Source organism: Alexandromys fortis, unplaced genomic scaffold (genome assembly GCF_014885135.2).
Source record: "Alexandromys fortis isolate MF-2015 unplaced genomic scaffold, M_Fortis_MF-2015_v1.1 scaffold_44, whole genome shotgun sequence".
NCBI lineage: Eukaryota > Metazoa > Chordata > Mammalia > Rodentia > Cricetidae > Alexandromys > Alexandromys fortis.
In genome coordinates this window covers 551795-570841 of record NW_026067921.1, presented here as the reverse complement: position 1 = coordinate 570841, position 19047 = coordinate 551795, and the positions used below count along the sequence as shown (strand labels likewise).

At 44.2% G+C, this 19047-nt stretch overlaps 1 protein-coding gene across 6 annotated transcripts in view; it reads right to left on the bottom strand.

Annotated features, from left to right (window-relative positions):
- Slc6a20 (solute carrier family 6 member 20) overlaps positions 1-19047 on the bottom strand; it is an 82493-nt gene that overhangs the window by 62797 nt on the left and 649 nt on the right. Inside the window, exons 2-7 of one of the 6 annotated variants that reach the window (XM_050141431.1) lie at positions 16153-16213; positions 7499-7639; positions 5969-6060; positions 3791-4018; positions 1405-1515; positions 141-382 (exon numbers count right to left, since the gene is read on the bottom strand). In XM_050141431.1, coding sequence (XP_049997388.1) covers positions 141-382; positions 1405-1515; positions 3791-4018; positions 5969-6060; positions 7499-7639; positions 16153-16213 — 875 coding nt within the window. Of the gene's footprint in view, positions 1-140; positions 383-1404; positions 1516-3790; positions 4019-5968; positions 6061-7498; positions 7640-11878; positions 12448-14098; positions 15372-16152; positions 16214-19047 lie in introns of those variants that run through there. The other 5 variants (XM_050141434.1, XM_050141433.1, XM_050141432.1 and 2 more) reach the window with 5 other exon arrangements.

Genomic DNA, 19047 nt, shown 5'->3' with positions numbered 1-19047 from the left:
TAGACCTCAACACTGGTGTCTTTAGTCTACCCCTTGACTTCTGGGAACCCAGTCCTTCCCAGTCACCCTTCCAGCTCAGAACTTTGGAGCCTTGCCTTCCCTCTTGAGACCGAAGGTAATGAGGGACAACTTAGACTCACTTGTTTAAGCAGTTTTCATAGTTGAAGGTGGCCTTGAAGCCATAGATGGAGAAGGTCACAATGCTGGCGAATATGGAGGTGGAGCTGTTGATGATGGACACAATGATGGCATGCTTCTGGCAGTTGGTGGAGGGGTCGTTGTAGCTGGCAAAGGCAATCAGGCTGCCAAACCCCAAGCCCAGTGAGAAGAAGATCTGCGTGGCTGCATTGATCCAGGCCTTGGGGTTGGCTAGCTGTTCCATCTAGAAGGCCAGTAGGGATAGGGCTGAGGAATCCTAGGCTCTAATCCCAAACTCTCCCTCCTAAAGGACGGAGGCTCAGAGATGGAGAGGAAATTACTTCTAACACACAGGCGGTCAGTGTGGCTTGTGGCTGGAGTCCATGTCTCTGTCCCAGACTATCTCTAGTGTCTTCCCTGGCAGGTAAACTACTCAGCAGTCTTTCTCTCATGCCTTCTATGGCACCCTACCCATGGAGAGTGCAAGTGAATATTGTCCAGTCTAATAATCCAACACATGGAACCTCTCAGTCACTAGCCAGGCACTGCACTGGTCTTAACACACAGAAATTTTGGCAATGTGACCTGGATGTGGAGTCAAGTCTGAGTTGACTCCAGCACTGACTCTTATGGCTTTTGCAACAAGGATGTACATTTTGATAGGTGCTACAGTCATCTGATTCTAGCCACAAGATTTGTTAAACCAAGAGTGTGCCTTACTCCAAATGCGATAGCACTCCCACTGAAGAACACCAGTGAAGGTGACTGGAGAGAAAAACGTAAAGAGGGGCAACCTAGAGGGAAAGGGTCTATGGAAGGTAAGGAAGATGACTGGTGATGCCCAATGTGGGGCCCAAACCCATGACTCTGAGATTAAGAATCTCATGCTCTACCTGCTGAGCTAGCTGGGTGGCTGGGAACCAACAAGCAGCCTCCCACTACAGACTGGAGTGATGCCTGGCTCAGTGGACAGAACGAACAGGGCTTTGGGTGAGAACCGGAGAAGGAAGACCAGAAGGAAGGCACAGGCACTAGTCATCAGGGGCAGTGAGGGCAGCAGGGGGGGATGGACAGAGGATTTAATGTTAAGAACATACAGGACTTGGGATGACCTGTCTAAGGAGGAAGTTTGGGCCCCCAGGATATCCATAGCCTTTGGCTCAGTCTTGGACTCACACCAGACCTGCTGATTACAGATCTTACCCCCTTTCTCTTTCCTCCCAGGCATCCCAGAAACAGACAGTCCCCTTCCCTTGCAGCCCATACCTTAGGTGTGAACATGTACATCAGGCCATTGGTGGCTCCATGGAGTGTGAGGCCACGGATCAGGTAGATAATAAGTACACAGTAAGGCATTGATGCAGTGATGTAGACCACCTGTGGGCATCCAGGAACAGAATAAGACTGCTGGAGAGGTAGGAATGGCAGGACAGATAACCATCCCCATAAACATCTTACTTCTTTGGTGTTTAGGCTGCATCCACAGCTGCTGAAGAGCTGCAGGTGACGCTAATCCTGAGTAGGACACGGGGTCTGTGGTCTGGGAAAGGCAGCGTGGGACTTGGCTGCCCATATCTGTTGCCACCATAAAATTTCTTCTTTAATGGATTAGAGGCAACAGGTTCCCATTTCTTCTTTCCTACTCTTCCAACCCCTCTGTCTCTAAAATAAGACTGAAGGAGCCCACACAACGTATGAGTCCTCTCTGTTCAGTATTTGAGCCAAATTTGGCTCTGAGATTTCTGAAGTCCCAAGAAGGACGACCAATCACTTACAAGATCTGTATTTTCTCTAACAGGGAAATCAGTTCAGTGGCTTGGGGCAGAGCCTGCTTTCCAGGATGGGATCTGAGAGGAGCCTGGCTAGGCATGCCCACAGATAGGAAGCAGTGTATGGAAGAAAGTACCCACAACAAATACAATAGATAGAACTGATAGGATTTTGTACTGAGGACACTCAGGGCAAGCTCTGGGATTTTCCATGGACCATGTTCCTTACAGGTTTTCTGGAGTTCCCTTCTTCCTTTTTTCTAGAAGGAAAAGATGGCTGGGATCTAGCTTAACCTATCATGAGAAGTAAGTTCTGGCCGATAAGTAAATATTCATGGCAGAATAAAAGAGATTTCAAGGGAAAAGGAAAAGGCAGTCTTTACACATGGAACTACTGGGATATTTCTGTCAGGGAAGGGGGTCACAGGATCAGCAGAGAAAACAGGTGGTGAGGATTGCTATGGTGTCGTGTCCCGGCTCTCCCTAATTTCACAATTATAAGAGGCATGGAGACAAAAAGACTGCTTTAATATTCAAGGGTACAGACCTCGCCCTTAGATCTTTTGGATCATGCTTGGTCTAGGTTGGACCAGAGCAGATGCTACAGGGTCTGAGCTTAATTGAGAAAGAGCACCCTGATTCTTCTGCTCAGTTGTGAGACAAAGTGCTTGGGGCTAAGATGCTTACCGCTCTGGGGACTTAGAAGCCAATGTAAAATGTCATACCAGGCACAGCACTGGGATTGCTGTGCAGCATCTTGATGACATAGGTTGTTCTAAGCCTAATGCTTCATGGGAAAAAAACCATGTCAGTGCTGGAGAAGGAAGCTCATGTGATCAGGAGAGTGAGATCTAAGGGCTTGTGGGATTCTCATAAGAAGAAAAATTGCAAGTGATTAAGTCACAAAAGACAGAGAGAACATTCATGGGGCATGCCACCAATAGGATGGAAAGTCCTGGAGTAAATCTGGGCTCTGTCCTGACTCTGCTGTCCCCTACTGTGGTCTTTGGGAAGATCACTTCACCTTATCTATGCCTTTTCTGAGTGTCATCATGTATCTATTCTGAGGTGCTGTTAAAAGAATAAGATACTGCGGGAATGTGATCTTCTGTGAATTTGCTTTGTAGCATAGCTGAGTATGGAGAATTTATTCCAGTTTGAGACAGGTACAGGTGAGGGAGATACAGCCGATATATCATCTCTAGAAGGAGGAGACCTGGGCATCCAACAGAAAGATAGGGCTTAGGCAGATAAAAGGCCTAAGCCAGGATTGTGGCACATCTGTGGTTTACAATCCCAACACTCAGAAGATGGAGTCAGGAGGATCACTGAGTTTGAGGCCAGTTTGAGCTGTACAATGAGTTTCAGACCAGCATGAACTACATAAGGAGACACTTTCAAAATAAAAGGCAAAACCCCAAATCACACAACAACAAAACCAAACAAACCAGGGAAGAATCCAACAGTTTTGTGTGTCATTGAGTCCCTGAAAGTACTTCAAAATGAGATCCCGAATACAAGCACACAATAAAGTTATTTCTGCTGGCTCATCTCTCCATATTGAGGTCCCCCCCCCCCAGAATAATAATCTGGCATTTGAAGGGGAAGGACTAAATTGTCAGATGTTTTAAGATCTCCAAGAAATGCCCTGGTGTAGCTGAGTTTGAGAGCTAGCTGGGGCATCTCATTTCAGACGTCACAACTTTAACCACTTCACTGTCAGCTAGTAGAGGAACATGCCAATAACACCATCCATACCTTCTGATCCAGTGAGCCTCTACTTCTGGACCGCAAGAGACAGCCCCTGGCGTTGATCAAGGCCAGGGCTGAGGAGCTACTCATCCACTCACCCAGATGCAGCATCATCTCACTCCCCAGCCCACCTTGCCAGTTGACTCGGTGCCTCTCAGGATGCACAGATACACCATCAGCCAGGCCAGGGTGAGGCACAGTGCTGGCTCCCACTGCACTCCTCCGTTCTCCTGGATGGATGGCGAAATGTTGAGTGTTTTCCTGTACCAGAAGTACTGAGTTGACGTGGCCTTTTCACACTCCTCGTCATAGCCCGTGCGGTTACCATTCAGTGGGCAGACAGACCACGGCAGGGGATCCTTTGGAATGAAGTGAGGATCGATGTAGAGGTAAGGGGAAGGCCAAGGACTGGGGAGGGTGGTTGACAGGAGGCTTTGTATCTTGTCCTGTACATATGGGCTAGCCTGGCTTGCTTTAGGCAAGAGTACAGTGGAACAGAGGCTTCCAGACCTAGACTTTCCAGATCTTTGTAGCTACCTCTTGGCTCTGTTCAAAACCAGATGTAGGGCTAGAGAGACGGCTCACTAGTTACGAGTACTAACTCGTTAAGTGTTCTTCCAGAAGACCCAGATTAGAGTCCCAGCACCCATGTGATGGCTCACAACCATTTGTAACTCTAGTTCTAGGGGATTTGACACCCTTTCCTGGCCTCTGCGGGCACCAGGCATGCACCTAGTACATAGACATGCAGACAAAACACCTACACACATAAAATAAATAAGATAAAACTTAAACAAAACCATCAAACTGGGTAGGTACTTGTATTAGAATCATGGAATGGTAAGTCCATTTGGACAAAGAGACCACAGGAGGGAGACATTGGTAACTGATGAAAACCAGTAGTAGGTCCCAGCCAAGAAACAGAAGCCCTCAGAAGCTCAGTTGCCTTGCCTAGCCGAAAGAACACTTAGTTCATTCTCTGGACCCTCTGCTGCGGACGCTCCAGCTCACTCTGTTTCACATGTGTGACTGCGAACCTGGGGCTACCTTGGCTATACCCAGAATATTTTGCTTGAGATGAATTGGACATCAGGTTTTTGAATGTTCCTGCCAATGTACATGCTACATGAAGAAGCTCTGGGGCGTGTACGAACTGGTTCAATGGAACAACTGAGAAATTTTCAGTTCTCTCCTCCCTTCATCTGCATTAGAAGGTAAAGATAAGGTCCATACATTTGCTTGGTTAAAGGGACCTGCTGCGAACAACCCCTACTCCCACCCCATGAAGTAGAATCCTGTAAAGTAGATTGATGCTTGTGGGGTTGGAAAAAGCTCTCATGTGGAGTGTATGATCATGCGAGTGTAGATCTATATGTTTCAGGGACATGCCTGGCCCACAGAAGTGTATGTGAAGGTCGACTGTGTCATTATCTCAAGCAGGGTTGGGGGCAGTCCACCAACCTGTGGAATGCATGGATACTAAAATGGTACTTTCTAGGTCCTTCTCTTTTTCCACTTGGAAAGAGGCTAAGATGGAGGCAGCTGCTAGAAGAGGAGTGGAGGCAGTGAAATTAGAGTCCCCGAGAGTGCAAAGGCTGAAGGTCGGGGAACAGATCATGAGTGGTGGAGAGGAAGATTTCTATCTTTGCATAAAGACCAGCTCTCAGTGTGGAATTATGAGACCAGCTCTCAGTGTGGAATTATGGTTCTTCTATTTATTTTCGACAGTGCCTAGACCCTTCCAGAATATCAGCAACACGAATTTGGATAATGCAGTTTAAAATGTTTGCCATTGAAAACAGCTCCAATTGTGTTAGAGTGGCGTTGTTCCTTCTAGGCGATTTTTGGGGTCTTCAGGGTCAGCCTAGAGCTCGAAGATGGAAGGACAAGTGACAATGACAGGGGGAGAGGGGGACATGGGACAAGAGGAGAAATAATCATCTCAGACCTGTTGGAATGGTGACGTCATCACCATAAGTCCCCACCAGAGACTTTCTCCTGAGTCTGTCATGAGCTGGTTTGTGATGTTTTCGGGACACTTCCCATAGATATTCCAGAGGGTGCTGTTGACCCCGCCCCTCAGAAACGTACATACACGGACAGCTGCACAATGTGGCTTACAGTGTGCAAGTAGTGGATCCAGATCCAGATTCTGATGTCCCTGCTTGGTTTGAGGTGTCTGTCTTCCCTCACCCTCTCCCCTTACTGTGAAGGTTCCCACAGGCTGGTGTTCTCATCCTCCGTCACTTGGTGAGTGACCCTGCATCCTCTACCCTTTCTGCTTCTGCTCTGGCCAGAGTTTGGCTCACCTGGAAGGAGTGGAAGAGGTACCAGAAGCCCCAGGCATTGATGACGTTGTAGTACATGGAGAGGAAGAAGGAGACCACCACACTAGCAACACCTGTAAGCAAGCGGAGGGCCGTGATGAAGATCAGATGTATGGGATTTAACAGCGGCCCTTGAGTGACAGAACTATGGTGACATCCCCAAACAGAAACACTTTTCCTTCAGGTTCTTATTAGACCTGATACCATACCTATGACCTCTTCCTAGGGGTTATTCTTCCTAACCACTCATCACCTGAGGCGGGAGACTAATGATAGTTTTTTGACAGCTAAGTGTCAGGTCCTGGGCTCAGTATTTTGTGTGCTGTTGGTTCTCACAACAGTATTGTCTTTTCAAAGAGCAAACTGAAGCTCAGAGCTGGCTCAAAACTACCCAGTAGAGCTATGGAGAAGTGCCAGCCACATGCCTGATATGATACTTGCTCCTTTTGGAGGCTGAATCACTGGAGCCAACCCCATCTATGTGTCAGCAGTAAGATATGAAGTAGACAGACAACCCCTACCTCCAACCTGGTATGACCTATGCGGGTCCTACAGTAGCACTGTGAAAAGGGGAGAGTCTGCCTCTCAAGTGGACTCACACAGCCAACCTTTGTTATCCCACACATAATCAAGAGCTATAAGTTGTTAACTTTGGGTGTGGCGGACTATACCAGTATCGATATCATCAAATAGCAGCTCTCTAACCCAACTGGGAATTCTTGCCAGTATCCGGGTGTCAGTGCTCAAGGGGCCAGGCAGCCTCCCTTGTCTTCCCAATGTGCAGTGCTGCCTCAGCACTCTGGGATGGCCTTTAGACCTCTTCACTGGGAGGAGGCAGTTTGAAGATGACTCTTAACACCCCTGACACACTTCTTCTAGAGCTGCACTATATCTTATCAAATTGACCCTTCTTCATCCCTGAGATATTCTATCTGCTTCCCTTTCTGGGACATGAAAGTGCACGGAACGTTTATGGCCACTGATGGCCCTGGACTCTGTGCCATCACAAAACAGGAGAATCACATCCTGGCACCGGAAGATAATGACTGAAGGTCACTCTGGAAGGGTGCAGTGGGTCACACCTGGCATGCATAGATGCCTCGGCTTCTGCATACACGCATCACCATGGTGCTCCAAAGCCCCTAAGTGGTGTGGGAAAGATGAACAAGCTCACATAGCCATGCCATTTTCAGTAAGCAGGGGACAGTTGTGTATATTCCCAGGTAGTAGGAGCTGGAACTGAATGAATGCTTCTGTGCCGGGCAGCCAAGTCCAGTCATTCACAGACTCTCAAGCTGAGGTCCTGAGTAGAGATGCCCGAAGGTGGGAATTTCCCTCGGGGGTGGGGTTCCATATGAGGGTCAGAATCCAGGGCCCTCTCTACCCAAGTTCAATGGTAGCCCTCCCTGGGCTGTCAGTTCATCCAACCACAGGTGAACTGCAACCTGCACGCCTGTCATACCCAGGAACATACCAGTCTCTGTCAGAGGAACTGAAAAGGATCCCACATACCGACACCACTGAGGTAGGGGCTGATGGTCCTCCAGGCACCGATGCTGCCCTGCCGCATGCGCTGCCCCACAGCCAGCTCCAGGTACAAGAGCGGCATCCCCTCTACGATGAGCATGATGATGTAGGGGACCAGGAAACTCCCTGTGAGAGGCCAGAGCTGAGCATCAGGTCAGGTGAGAGATGGAATTTACCCTGTCGTCCCTCTGTGCAACTGTGTTCCTATCACCCAGCCTTTCCACCCCATCCATCGCCCTTAGACCTTTTCACTAAGACTCCACACTCCTGCCCATGTGTCTTCCACACATCCATCTTCTACAGTTCCTCTTACCATACATCAGTCAACCTGTCTATCTGACCATCCTTTGATTCAGATATATATCTTTGATTTATCCATATATCTATCCATCTTCCTTTTCTTCTTTCTTTACCTCTATCTGTCCACTCAAAAATCTATTTATCTATTACAAGTAAAGGATATGTTCCCACAAGCTGCTTGGAGTAGTAGTTTCAAACCTCAGAGGTTATAAAATAATCTCATTTTTTTTTTACCCACAGTGTCAAACAGTAACCACAGCAGGCCTAGTGCGTCCCAGGGTCAGCTTGTATCTATGATTGAACCTACTTACTTGACTGTTAGGGGTCAGGTGGAAATCCAAGGCCTGGTGCCAAGTGGGAACATTTTTAGCATTGCCCAGCAATCATTTGCATCTCTGTCCCAACCCCCAATTACACAGTTCAGAGAGATGAGCTCTGTAATCTTTTGACAAGGACTAAAACAATTGAAAATTCATCAACAGATAAATCATATGTAATTCATATTACAAATTTTATATAAAACTATGAGAATAGATCAAATACCTGTATTTACTATCTAGAGCTTAAAACTTAAAAAAGCAACAGGGAAAATCTTTAAAACTTCATGTTAGACAAAGATCTTTTAAATACAAAAGCGTAAGCACCATCTATGGAAGAAAATGTTGATAAATTGAAATATATTACATTTTCTCCCATGAACAGCATTTAACAGAACCAAAAGAATAACTGCAGACTTAGAGAAAAAATTATAAAACATGTACCTGAGAGAGTGTGATAGGAGGCATTTATAGTGGAATCTCAAAACCCACAGACATCCCATAAGTAACACTCCTCAGTGCACTGTGTTGCACCTTGGAATCATTAGATTGTGATGAAGAATGGGATTGCACTGGCTCTTTAGGTCACTAAATTTCTGGAGGAAACCCCATGCAGAGCACCCTGCTGGCTTTGAGTGAGCCCTTTCTTACTGAAGACAAGTGCAGCAGACAGCAAGAGCAAGAAAGGGAAAGTGTGAGAGGTGAAATCAATTTTTATAACACTTCTGTGATTGCAACAATCTATCCTCAAGGTCAAAGCTCTAATGACCTAGCCACTTTTGAAATACCCTACCTCTAAACATTGTTGAGTGAGGACCAGGTTTCTAAGGAATGAACAGAACAATATCTGTAAGTGGTAAATAGTCTCATCAAAAGATATTTAAAACTGGAACTCATTAGGAAAGTGTACATTTATACAATGAGAGATAAGACAGATATGCTGTATCTTAGTATGAAAGGTATTTTGCAATTGGTTTGAAAATAAGTCTCCTAATGAACTCTTTCCTTTAATTTAAAATTCTAATGTACAAGGAGACCTTGACATCAGAGGGAAGACTCTAGAAAGGAGCATACTTGGTGAATTAAATATAGTCACTATTCTTCAGTGCTTCTAGTACAGAAAGGGGAGGTCTCTCCCTCACCCTATGATTCTAGGCTGGCCTTAGAAAGAGCTTTGTCCATCAGACTGAAAAGGGCGAGAGTATTCCAGAGGCTTGTAGCATTTAATCCTCATGAGTATGGCCCCTGGATATCATATATGGAGTCCTTCCAGGCTCTTAGGGTGAGGTGCTACATGATGGAGAACTGTGGGCCCCTAGCTTGAGCGCTGAGTGTGTAGGGTCTTAGCCACATGAGCAGGGCCAGATGGAGCTGTTGAGCAACTTGTTTAGGGAACCCACAGAGCTGTACGAAGTGATTGTTGCTGTAAATAGTTACTTTTCTGTTGGAGGAGGCCGCTTGTTGGTTCCTGGCCACTCAGCCCCAAAATAATCACACAGAAACTGTATTAATTAAATCACTGCTTGGCCCATTAGCTCTAGCTTCTTATTGGCTAACTCTTACATCTTAATTTAGCCCATTTCTAGCAATCTGTGCATCACCACGAGGTTGTGGCCTACACAAAGTTTCAGCACATCTGCCTCTGGTGGCGGCTCCATGGCTTCTCTCTGATTCGGCCCTTCTTTCTCTCAGCATTCAGCCTAGCTTTCCCTGCCTACCTAAGTTCTGCCTTGCTATAGGTCCAAAGCAGTTTCTTTAGTTATCAATGGTATTCAATCATACAGAGGGAAATCCCACATCATTTCCCATCTTAGTTCTTCTACTTCAGTTTCATAAAAGCAAGATCTCTGACAGACTCCCAAAAGCAGTTAACAAAACCAGGATATTTACTATACAGAGTTATTGAAATTTTACCAGCTTCCCAGAGTAGGATCCAGCATACAGTCAGATCTTCAGATCTGGTCTTAAAATCTCCTCAGGCTTCTTCTTTTATTTATTTATTTATTTATTTATTTATTTATTTATTTATTTATTTATTTAAATTTGACACTTTAGAAGTTTACTGGCAAGTTGTTTTGTGGAATGTCTCTCATTTGAGATTCTGGCAGAAACACTAAAGTGACCTGATGTCCTCCTTCAGAGGTACACGATGCCCCTTTGCCCCTTCTTGGCAATGTTGACTTTGTTCATGTGGCTTAGGTAGTGTCTGCTAGAATTCTCTGCTGAAACCTAACTCTTTCTGTTGAAACAATAAAGAAATTTTGATGGGATACCTTTTCTTTGCTTTTGTTTTAGAACATGGTCTCATTCTATGACTTAGGCTGGCAGTCTTGTTCCCTCAGCCTCCCAAATGCTGCATTATAGGCCTGACAACCTTGACCTGCTCTGGAGAATTTGATTCTCAGTCTACTGTGTGGTCGATTTACATGAACCAAAAATTCTTACCTAAAACAGTAACTGTTGCATTAGCTGTGTTTTATAATTTTTCTGTTCAAGTGGTTTGCCATGCACAACAGATAACTTGCACACATATGAGCACTTTTTGTTAGCATCCCTGCTACCATTATGTCTATATTAGCTTGGGTGGGCCGAGCACTTAGGTGAAGGATGACTGGGAGGAAGTGGAATGGTTCTTATCCCCTGGAATCTGCCAATGTGTCTCTACCAAACCGTATCATGGACCATTACCTCTCCACACTGGTCCCATCTCTGGCTCCCATTTTCTGGTGTCTCCCTGATTTTGTGATACTCTGCCTATTTTACACCTCAGTCTCTTACCTGGTCAAACCCTCTTTTCTTGCTCCTTACACCTGAGACAAATTTTCCACTCCCTCTCTGATCTCCAAGGACTTCTTTCCCTCTGTGGCCATGGTTCCCTGGCTTAGGAGGCCTCAACACCTTCTCTTTTGTCTCCCCCATTCCATTTTCTGCACACATTTGGCCTCCTTAGGAGCTTTCCTCTCTTCCTTCTACTCTGTATGAGTTACTTTTTGAGTAATGAGCTATGCGGAAATACAGTAACCACAATTTTCTCCTGGTATCTGTCTCCTTGCCATTGAGGAAGCTTTTGCCCTTACTCAGCTCTGCATGGTACTGGGCAAAGCTGGAGCCCAGGAAGTACTTGGTTACTCCCTGTAGGTTAGTATCTTCCAGGTCTTACTGGACTTTTTTATGAATACCATTGTTTTCACTTCTTCAAATACTAAGGTGGTCTCATAGTTCCTGCTCTTGGGGCAATTGTCCATGTACTATTTACAGCCATGCTACTCCCAGACTTCCAAGCCACCCACTGAGGACAGAGGAAGACTCTCTCTGGCTCACCACTGCCCTTTAGTTCTTAACAAAGGATCTGACAAGGAGCAGGTCCTTCACAGACTGTTGGTGATAAAGATATTACTGGAGGATAATGATGGAAATGTCTTGAAAGTCACTCACGTTGCTAATAACAGAGCATCTAAAATTTCACATAGGGTCCAGGAAGATGGTTTAGCAGGTGAAATCACTTTCTACCAAGCCTGATGACCTGAGTTTGATTCCTGGAACACACACGGTGGAAGGGGAGAACTTACTTTCAAAAGTTGTCTTCTGATCACTACACAGACAAAATAAATAGATTTTTTTTAAAAAAGCCTAAGAATTCACATAGAACTACTTTAACTTCCTTTGACTTTACTTGTGTGTGCATTAGATAAGACATGGAACAGTCTATCTATAAGAATGGGCAATGAGAGGTATTCTTTGGACTTACGATAATACACTGTAGATCAACACATAAAAACCTTTGGAGTGTTAGAACAAATGTCTTTCTCAGAAGAAAGCAGAGATGATTTATCTGGGTATCATCAGGCAATGATTTTGATGAACAGTGCAGAAGGAAACAGTTCCTTAAAGAAGAAAAAATACGATTGTTGAATTTAAAGCCCAGTGGGAGCAAACAGTAGAACATAGTCACAATGATGAGCTAAGCTCACAGAAAAAGAATCAAGAGGTAGACGTCATAAGAGCAGAGACAAGGCATGGCAAGCAAGCGCAAGCCCTCATTCTATCTAGAACAGAGGGGGAGAGACCACCACAGACATCACAGCTGGAACATGTGCAGCAATGAGATTTGTAAGACGATTTCCTGACAGTGTGATTGAGGTTATAGATCATCACATAAATTTCCATGATACTTTAAGTTCCTAGGGTACCTAAGAATTAATAAGATTAGCCACAGAACTCTCCATCACAGAATTAAACATCTGAAAACAACAGAAAAATAAGCAAAACAATTGAAATCCCAGATAATGATTATTTTACTATAATATCATGGTTACCTATTCATAAATTCCTTTTCTCTTTTATATTATTTTCCAATGAAATCAACAGTAGTATTTTTAAACTTCATTGTTTTGCTTATTATTTACTATTCATTATTTACTTTATAACACAACTCCATACATGAGTTCTTTCTTCTGATCTGGTTCTGCAGCTCATCAACAAGTAATTCTTGCAGGAACAGAAAATAAAGAATGCAGTGTCTGAGACTATCTTTCCTTTGTGGCACCATGAATGAGTTGCAATCTCCTTTGCTCAAAAATCTGTAGATATTTTTTCTGTTGTTTTCAGATCATTGGAGAGAGAAAAAACAAACTTATTTTGTATTATAAGAGATCAAAATGCAACAATCAAACAGCGAGACAGCATAAAATGGCCAATAGCCAGTAGGTGGTGGTACCCACCTTTAATCACAGCACTCGGGAAGCAGAGGCAGGTAGATTTGAGTTTGAGGTCAGCTTGGTCTACAGAGTGAGTTCCAGGACAGCCAAGGCTACACAGAGAAACCCTGTTTCAAAAATAATAACAACAACAGCAAATATGGTCTGATAATGATATAAATGGATCCAACTCTTTCACTGAAAGAGTATGACTATTTAATAATAAAGTGTCAAACTTTAAAGCAGTTAGGCTCCACATCTGGAAAATGGTTAAATGTTTTGTTGCTTCTCTGAATGCGATGCTATAGTGTTACTTAAGTTTATATTTTTAAAGAATATGATGTGATTTTGAAAATGATTACTAAAGGTTCCCCCCTCCATTTTATTATTTCTTCCTTTTTTCCTCCTTTCTTCCTTTTCTTACTTTCTTTTATTTCTTTCCTTTTTTTTTTTTCTGAGACAGTATCTCGCTACACACTATAAACTGGTCTTGAACTCTGCCTCAAAATCTCCTGCCTCAGCACCTGAATGCTATTAGCATGGCCAGGTGTATGCATGCCTGTACATATGCCAAGTCACGTGTATAGAAGTCAAACGCAAAGGTCAAGGAAAATGTGCAGGACTTGGTTCTCTCTTTCTATCATGCGGCTCTGGGAAATGAACTCAAACCCTCAGGTTTGGAAGCAAGAGCCTTTCTGTTTTCACTGAGCCGCTTTGCTGGCCCCTGGGCTAGGTTAATTTTAAGAGAAAAGCATCAAATGACATGTAAAATGTAGTTCTAACTTTTTGAATAAAAATAGGAACAGTTATTATTTTCTCTGGGTGGCGGAACTTCAGGGGGTTTTGCTGTTTGTTACATTTTGTGCGCACTAAGGATTCATCCTAGGCCTCACTCACGCTAGATGAATATCTTCCTACAAAGCCTTATCTCTAGACCCTGATTTTGTATTTTATTCTTCCTATATTTCTCTATTTTACAGAATTCCTACTCATACCGTAGGTTTTTCTGGAGCATGCAATTACTTATCTTTATAATTACCATAGCAAAACACTTCTGAACACAAGGATCTCATTGGAAGATAGATTCTTTTCTGTGTGCTATTTATCTCTAAGGCCAAGCCCTTACATCGAATTCTATCTCTTTGAGACTCAAAAAAAAAAAAAAAAAAAAAAAAAAAAAAGAGAGAGAGAGAGATAGAAACCCCAAAGTTAGCAACTTACAGAAAGTCAACTCATGTTTTCCGACTCCCGGTCTCCCTGCACTTACATACCTTCGTCCTCTGTCCTCTACAAAGCCCACGGCAGGTATCCAGTAACCTGATTTCCTTCTTGAGTCATGCACTTTCTTGATTTATGGAGCGCACCCTAGACGACCCTGCAGCTCCCTGTGATGGGCACCACTTAGAGAGCCACCGCTGTGCTCAATGTAGGACACTGTACTGCTTCATTTCCCGTTTACCCCTCCCACTGCAGTTTATTCTCCAGGTCCCCATTGGGACTGGCTCAGATCCATGTTTTAAAAACAAAGAGCGAAAGCACAGGTGAGGAAAATTGAAATCACTCGTATTGTTTCTGACCACCTGGGTCTAAAGATCTGCGTATTTCTCTCTAGTCCTTTCTCTGTACCTATCTGGTAACATCCTCCCTTCATCCTCTCCCCAGTTTATCTCTGGCTCCAGTCCTGCTGTGCTTCATAGTGGAGATCACACCGCTCTCCCGCTTAACCCTGGCCTTCTCTCAAGAGTAAAAACTGCAGTTCTTCTGTAGCCTGTGAACAAGGCTTGAGAACACACTGGCTACCTCTTCACCCGTTCTCACCTCTCCTATGGTCCCTGCTTCATGTATCACAGCCACTTGGAGTATCTGGCCATTCCCCTCAACTGTGTGCTCTGTGCCTTCTGCAGTTTCTCCGCTAGGAGTAGTCTACTGTTAACTATCTGACGTGCTCACTTAATGATGACATTGCTAGAGGCTTTCTAGACTCCCCCGTATATCAAGTCCTTCTTCAGTTATTTCAGTAAACAGCCTTCTGTGAAAGCTCTATCTGCGCTGTGCGTAGGATGTTTATATATTTGCCTCTTCTTGCCCCCAAAGTAGCCTCCACCTCTGCTAGCTCCCCCATAATATAAGTCCTGCCTTGTGAAATGACTTAAGTCTTTAGAAGGTTTATATCATTCATTTTTAATTGTTTTATGCCCCTTTCTTCTTAGAACAAAATACAAGGCAGTGATTACAGACTGCAAAGAATCCCATAGGAAGGGTTTTTAAACTCTCTAGGTTCATACCTAGACCAACTCAGTCAGGACTTCTGGGGGTGGGACACTGGGAATGCATACATCATATACATATTCACATAGAATTTTACAGCTCCTGGTAATTCTATCATGAAGATGAATGGAGGCTTCTCCACCAACACATGGGCACTGCATCTTGTCACTTACCCTCTCCACCATGGGCTGAGACCCATCACCACAGAGGAGACATGGCTTAGCCTAGAAGGCTGCGTGGGATACTTTTGATTCGGGTAGAAGGAGGTTTCCAGGGTGAGGGGAAGAAGTACACAGATAGGGAGGACATCAGACATTGTGATGTGTACTCAGAGAAGGGCAGAGATACAGAAAAGGCTGGGACATAAGGTACATGGGCCCTTTAAAGGAGAGCACAGAGGACACCCAAAATCTTGGCCAGGCCCCCTCTGGTGTCCAGATGAAGCCCTGACTGAGGGAATCACAAGAGGAGTCCTGCCTTTATCAGATCAAATACAGAAGCTACAGAGTGCTTCAGAAAGAGTACTGTTTGGAGGCAAGGATGATTTAAGCCTCCCTTACTCCTGAAGTCACCTTTGCTTCTCTGGGCATGCTTCCCTTCTGTAACAGCCAGGGCCAACCTTGGAATTTCTGTGAAGACTGACTTGAAGATTTGTAAAATGTTCTACAGAAGCCCAGTGAGGTAGATTGTCTCTAGGATGATGCTGGAAGAACTTCGAAGAGGGTCTCCTATGGCTTGGACCACAACTTTAGGGCCTAGTACCTGGACACTCGTTTTGGAAATTTTATGTGCTAACTAGAGGCTTAATGCCTGATCTCTGACGCTCAGGTTCTGTTCCACTCAGAACTATAGAAACAGCACAGGACAGCCTGAATGAATGTGCATGCACACACTGTAAGGAAACACTGTAGAATAAAGTCCCAGTCCATTCTTGGACACTTTGGTGGGTACCATACCCAGATTGGATGATGGTCTGAGCCATATGTAACCATGGTACCCAACTCCAGTGGGGTATACAGCCCTTCCCAGAGCAGCTCACACACCTAGCCATCCTCACCTCTTTTGGGTCTTGCACCTTGTGTGGCATTCTGGAGACAGTCACAGTGGGAATGTTTATACTAGGATGGAAAACAAATGCTATGACTTAGGACCCAGTATAGCAGGCCAAGCCCCCAGCAGCTGAAAGAATGGGGACATTTGAACAACCCTGACCCTTCTTCCAAGGTATAGTCTATGAACTGGTAGTGTCAATGGGCCCTGTTTAAAAGGGTCAGATCCTGGCTGGGCAGTGGTGGCTCATGCCTTTTTTAAAAATTGTTTTTATTGAGCTATATATTTTTCTCCATTCCCCTCCCTTCCTCTCCCCTTCCCTTCTTCCCTCTTCCCTGGTTCCCATGCTCCCAATTTACTCAGGAGATCTTGTCTTTTTCTATTTCCCATGTAGATTATATCTATGTATATCTCTCTTAGGGTCCTCTTTGTTGTCTAGGTTCTCTGGAATTGTGAATTGTAGGCTAGTTTTTCTTTGCTTTAGGATTAAAAGCCACTTATGAGTGAGTACATATGATATTTGTCTTTCTGGATCTGTGCTGCCTCCTCACTCAATATAATGTTTTCTAGATCCATCCATTTTCCCACAAATTTCAAGATGTCATTATTTTTTCTGCTGTATAGTACTCCATTGTGTAAATGTACCACACTTTCCTTATCCATTCTTCAGTCAAGGGCATTTAAGTTGTTTCCAGGTTCTGGCTATGACAAACAATGCTGCTATGAACATAGTTGAGCTATCTTGAATGAGGGAGCCATTATGGGGTTAGTGAGAAACCTGGCACCAGGGAAATTCTCAGGAGTCCACAAGAATGACCCCAGTTAAGGCCCTGAGCAACAGTGGAGAGGGTGTGTGAACCGGCCTTGCCCTGAAGTCAGATTGATGACTACCTTAATTGTCATCATAGAACCTTCATCCAGCAACTGATGGAAGCAGATGCAAAGATCCACAACTAAAAACTGGACTGAGCTTCTGGAAACCAATCGAAGAGAAGGAGGAGCAATAATATGAGCAAAGGGGTCATGATCATAATGGGGATCCCCATAGAAACAGCTGACCTGGGCTAGTGGGAGCTCACTGACTCTGGACTGATAGCAGGGGACCTGCATAGGACAAAAGTAGGCCGACTGAATGTGGGTGACAGTCGTGTGGCTTGGGCAGTCTGTGGGGACACTGGCAGTGGACCGGGACTTATCCCTAGTGCGTGAACTAGCATTTTGGAGCCCATTCTCATTGGAGGGCTACCTTGCTCAGCCTAGATATAGGGGGGAGGGTCGGCTTGGTCTTGCCTCAAAGTGATGTGTCAGACTTTGTTGACACCACTTGGGCAGCCTTACCCTCTCTGAGGAATGCATGGGGGCTGGGAGGAAGTAAGGGGGAGCAGGAGGAGGAGCTGGAATAGATATGTAAAATGAGAAAAGATTGTTTAAAAAGTAAATTTAATTAAAAAACAAACAAATAAACAAAACAAATATCTAGAGAATAGTTAAGAGGGGGGAATTGCCTAATCCATATTTCCTCTAGCCACACAACTTCTTTCTTCCACACATTTTACATGCTTTCAAATATACCGTACACACACACACACACTTTATGTAAGCTGCTAGTGCCTGTATGTTTTCACATGTTTGTGTTCAGCACATTTGCAGCCTAGAAGTAATTAACTCCTTGGACTGTTCAGGTAATCAAGCAGTCACGTGACAGTGTGGTTCCCCTAGCCTTGTGATTGTGAGCTATGCATCCAGATTATTAAGGCAGGCACACTAAAGATGTAAAACCTGCTTCTGAAAATAATTCTTTCCAAAGCCAGTTATGAAGCTTTAGAAGCATGTGATGGCATGTCTTCTACATATGAAGTATTTGAACACTTCAGATTTAAATAAAGGAGCCAGAGAACTAAGAATGCATTGTGCTTTGTATTTTGTTTATCTTTAGATTAACCTTTTGTTGAGTTGATTTTGATCTGGCTAGAATGACAGGAGGAGATTTTCTTTAATCAGGTTAAATTTTGTAATGCACTAATTTAACACCTTTCACTGTTCTGATGGTGAGAAAAAAGGGTACTGACTAGATTTCCCCCACATGTATACACACAGACACACACAGACACACACAGACACACAGACACAGACACACACACACACACACACACACACACACACGCTACTGGGCAAACAGCCACCCAGAGACTAACTCTAAACCCTTCAGAATACTTTTTAAAAATTCTTTTTTCTCTGCATGGTTTTAAGCAGAACTGCTTAAAAATGTTACAGTTTTAAATCTAACGTCTTCTTACTCTACTTAACATATGTTAAAATATTAATATAAAATCTTATTAAAACTTTCTTTGAGGCTGTCAAGGGCGAATTTTCCACAATTTATTGAACCAATCCCTTTTCTGAAGGGCTTAAAAAGTTTCTAACATTTTGGTCTTACTAAAAGACGGTGACTGTGTTATTTTCTGCCTCAGTTGGAAAGCTGACTTCTCCTTTAGACAAGGTTTTAGAAAGTGGAATCGAAGAGGAAGTTTTTGTTTTGCTTTGGTGTGTGTGTGTGTGTGTGTGTGTGTGTGTGTACTGAGTCTTACTTCATGCTATACTGACTCCAGAAAGTTACTTGGCCTTCTTCGGAAGGTCTCAGTCCCGGAGTTCCCACTCCTGGCTCCGCTAAGGGAAGGCGGGAAGGCAGGGTGAGGGTGCTGCACCCTCACTCCTAGTTGCCTGCCTCCCCCCCACTCCGGTCAGAGGAAACAAAACAAAACAACAGCAGAAACAAGAAACAAACTATCCGGGTGTGGATTTGTTTTTCCTGCCTTCTATGATTCCAAGTCCAAACCAAGTCTCCACATCCACAAACCAATCTTTTTTTTTTTTTTTTTAAATAAGAAAAATTAAAGAACTC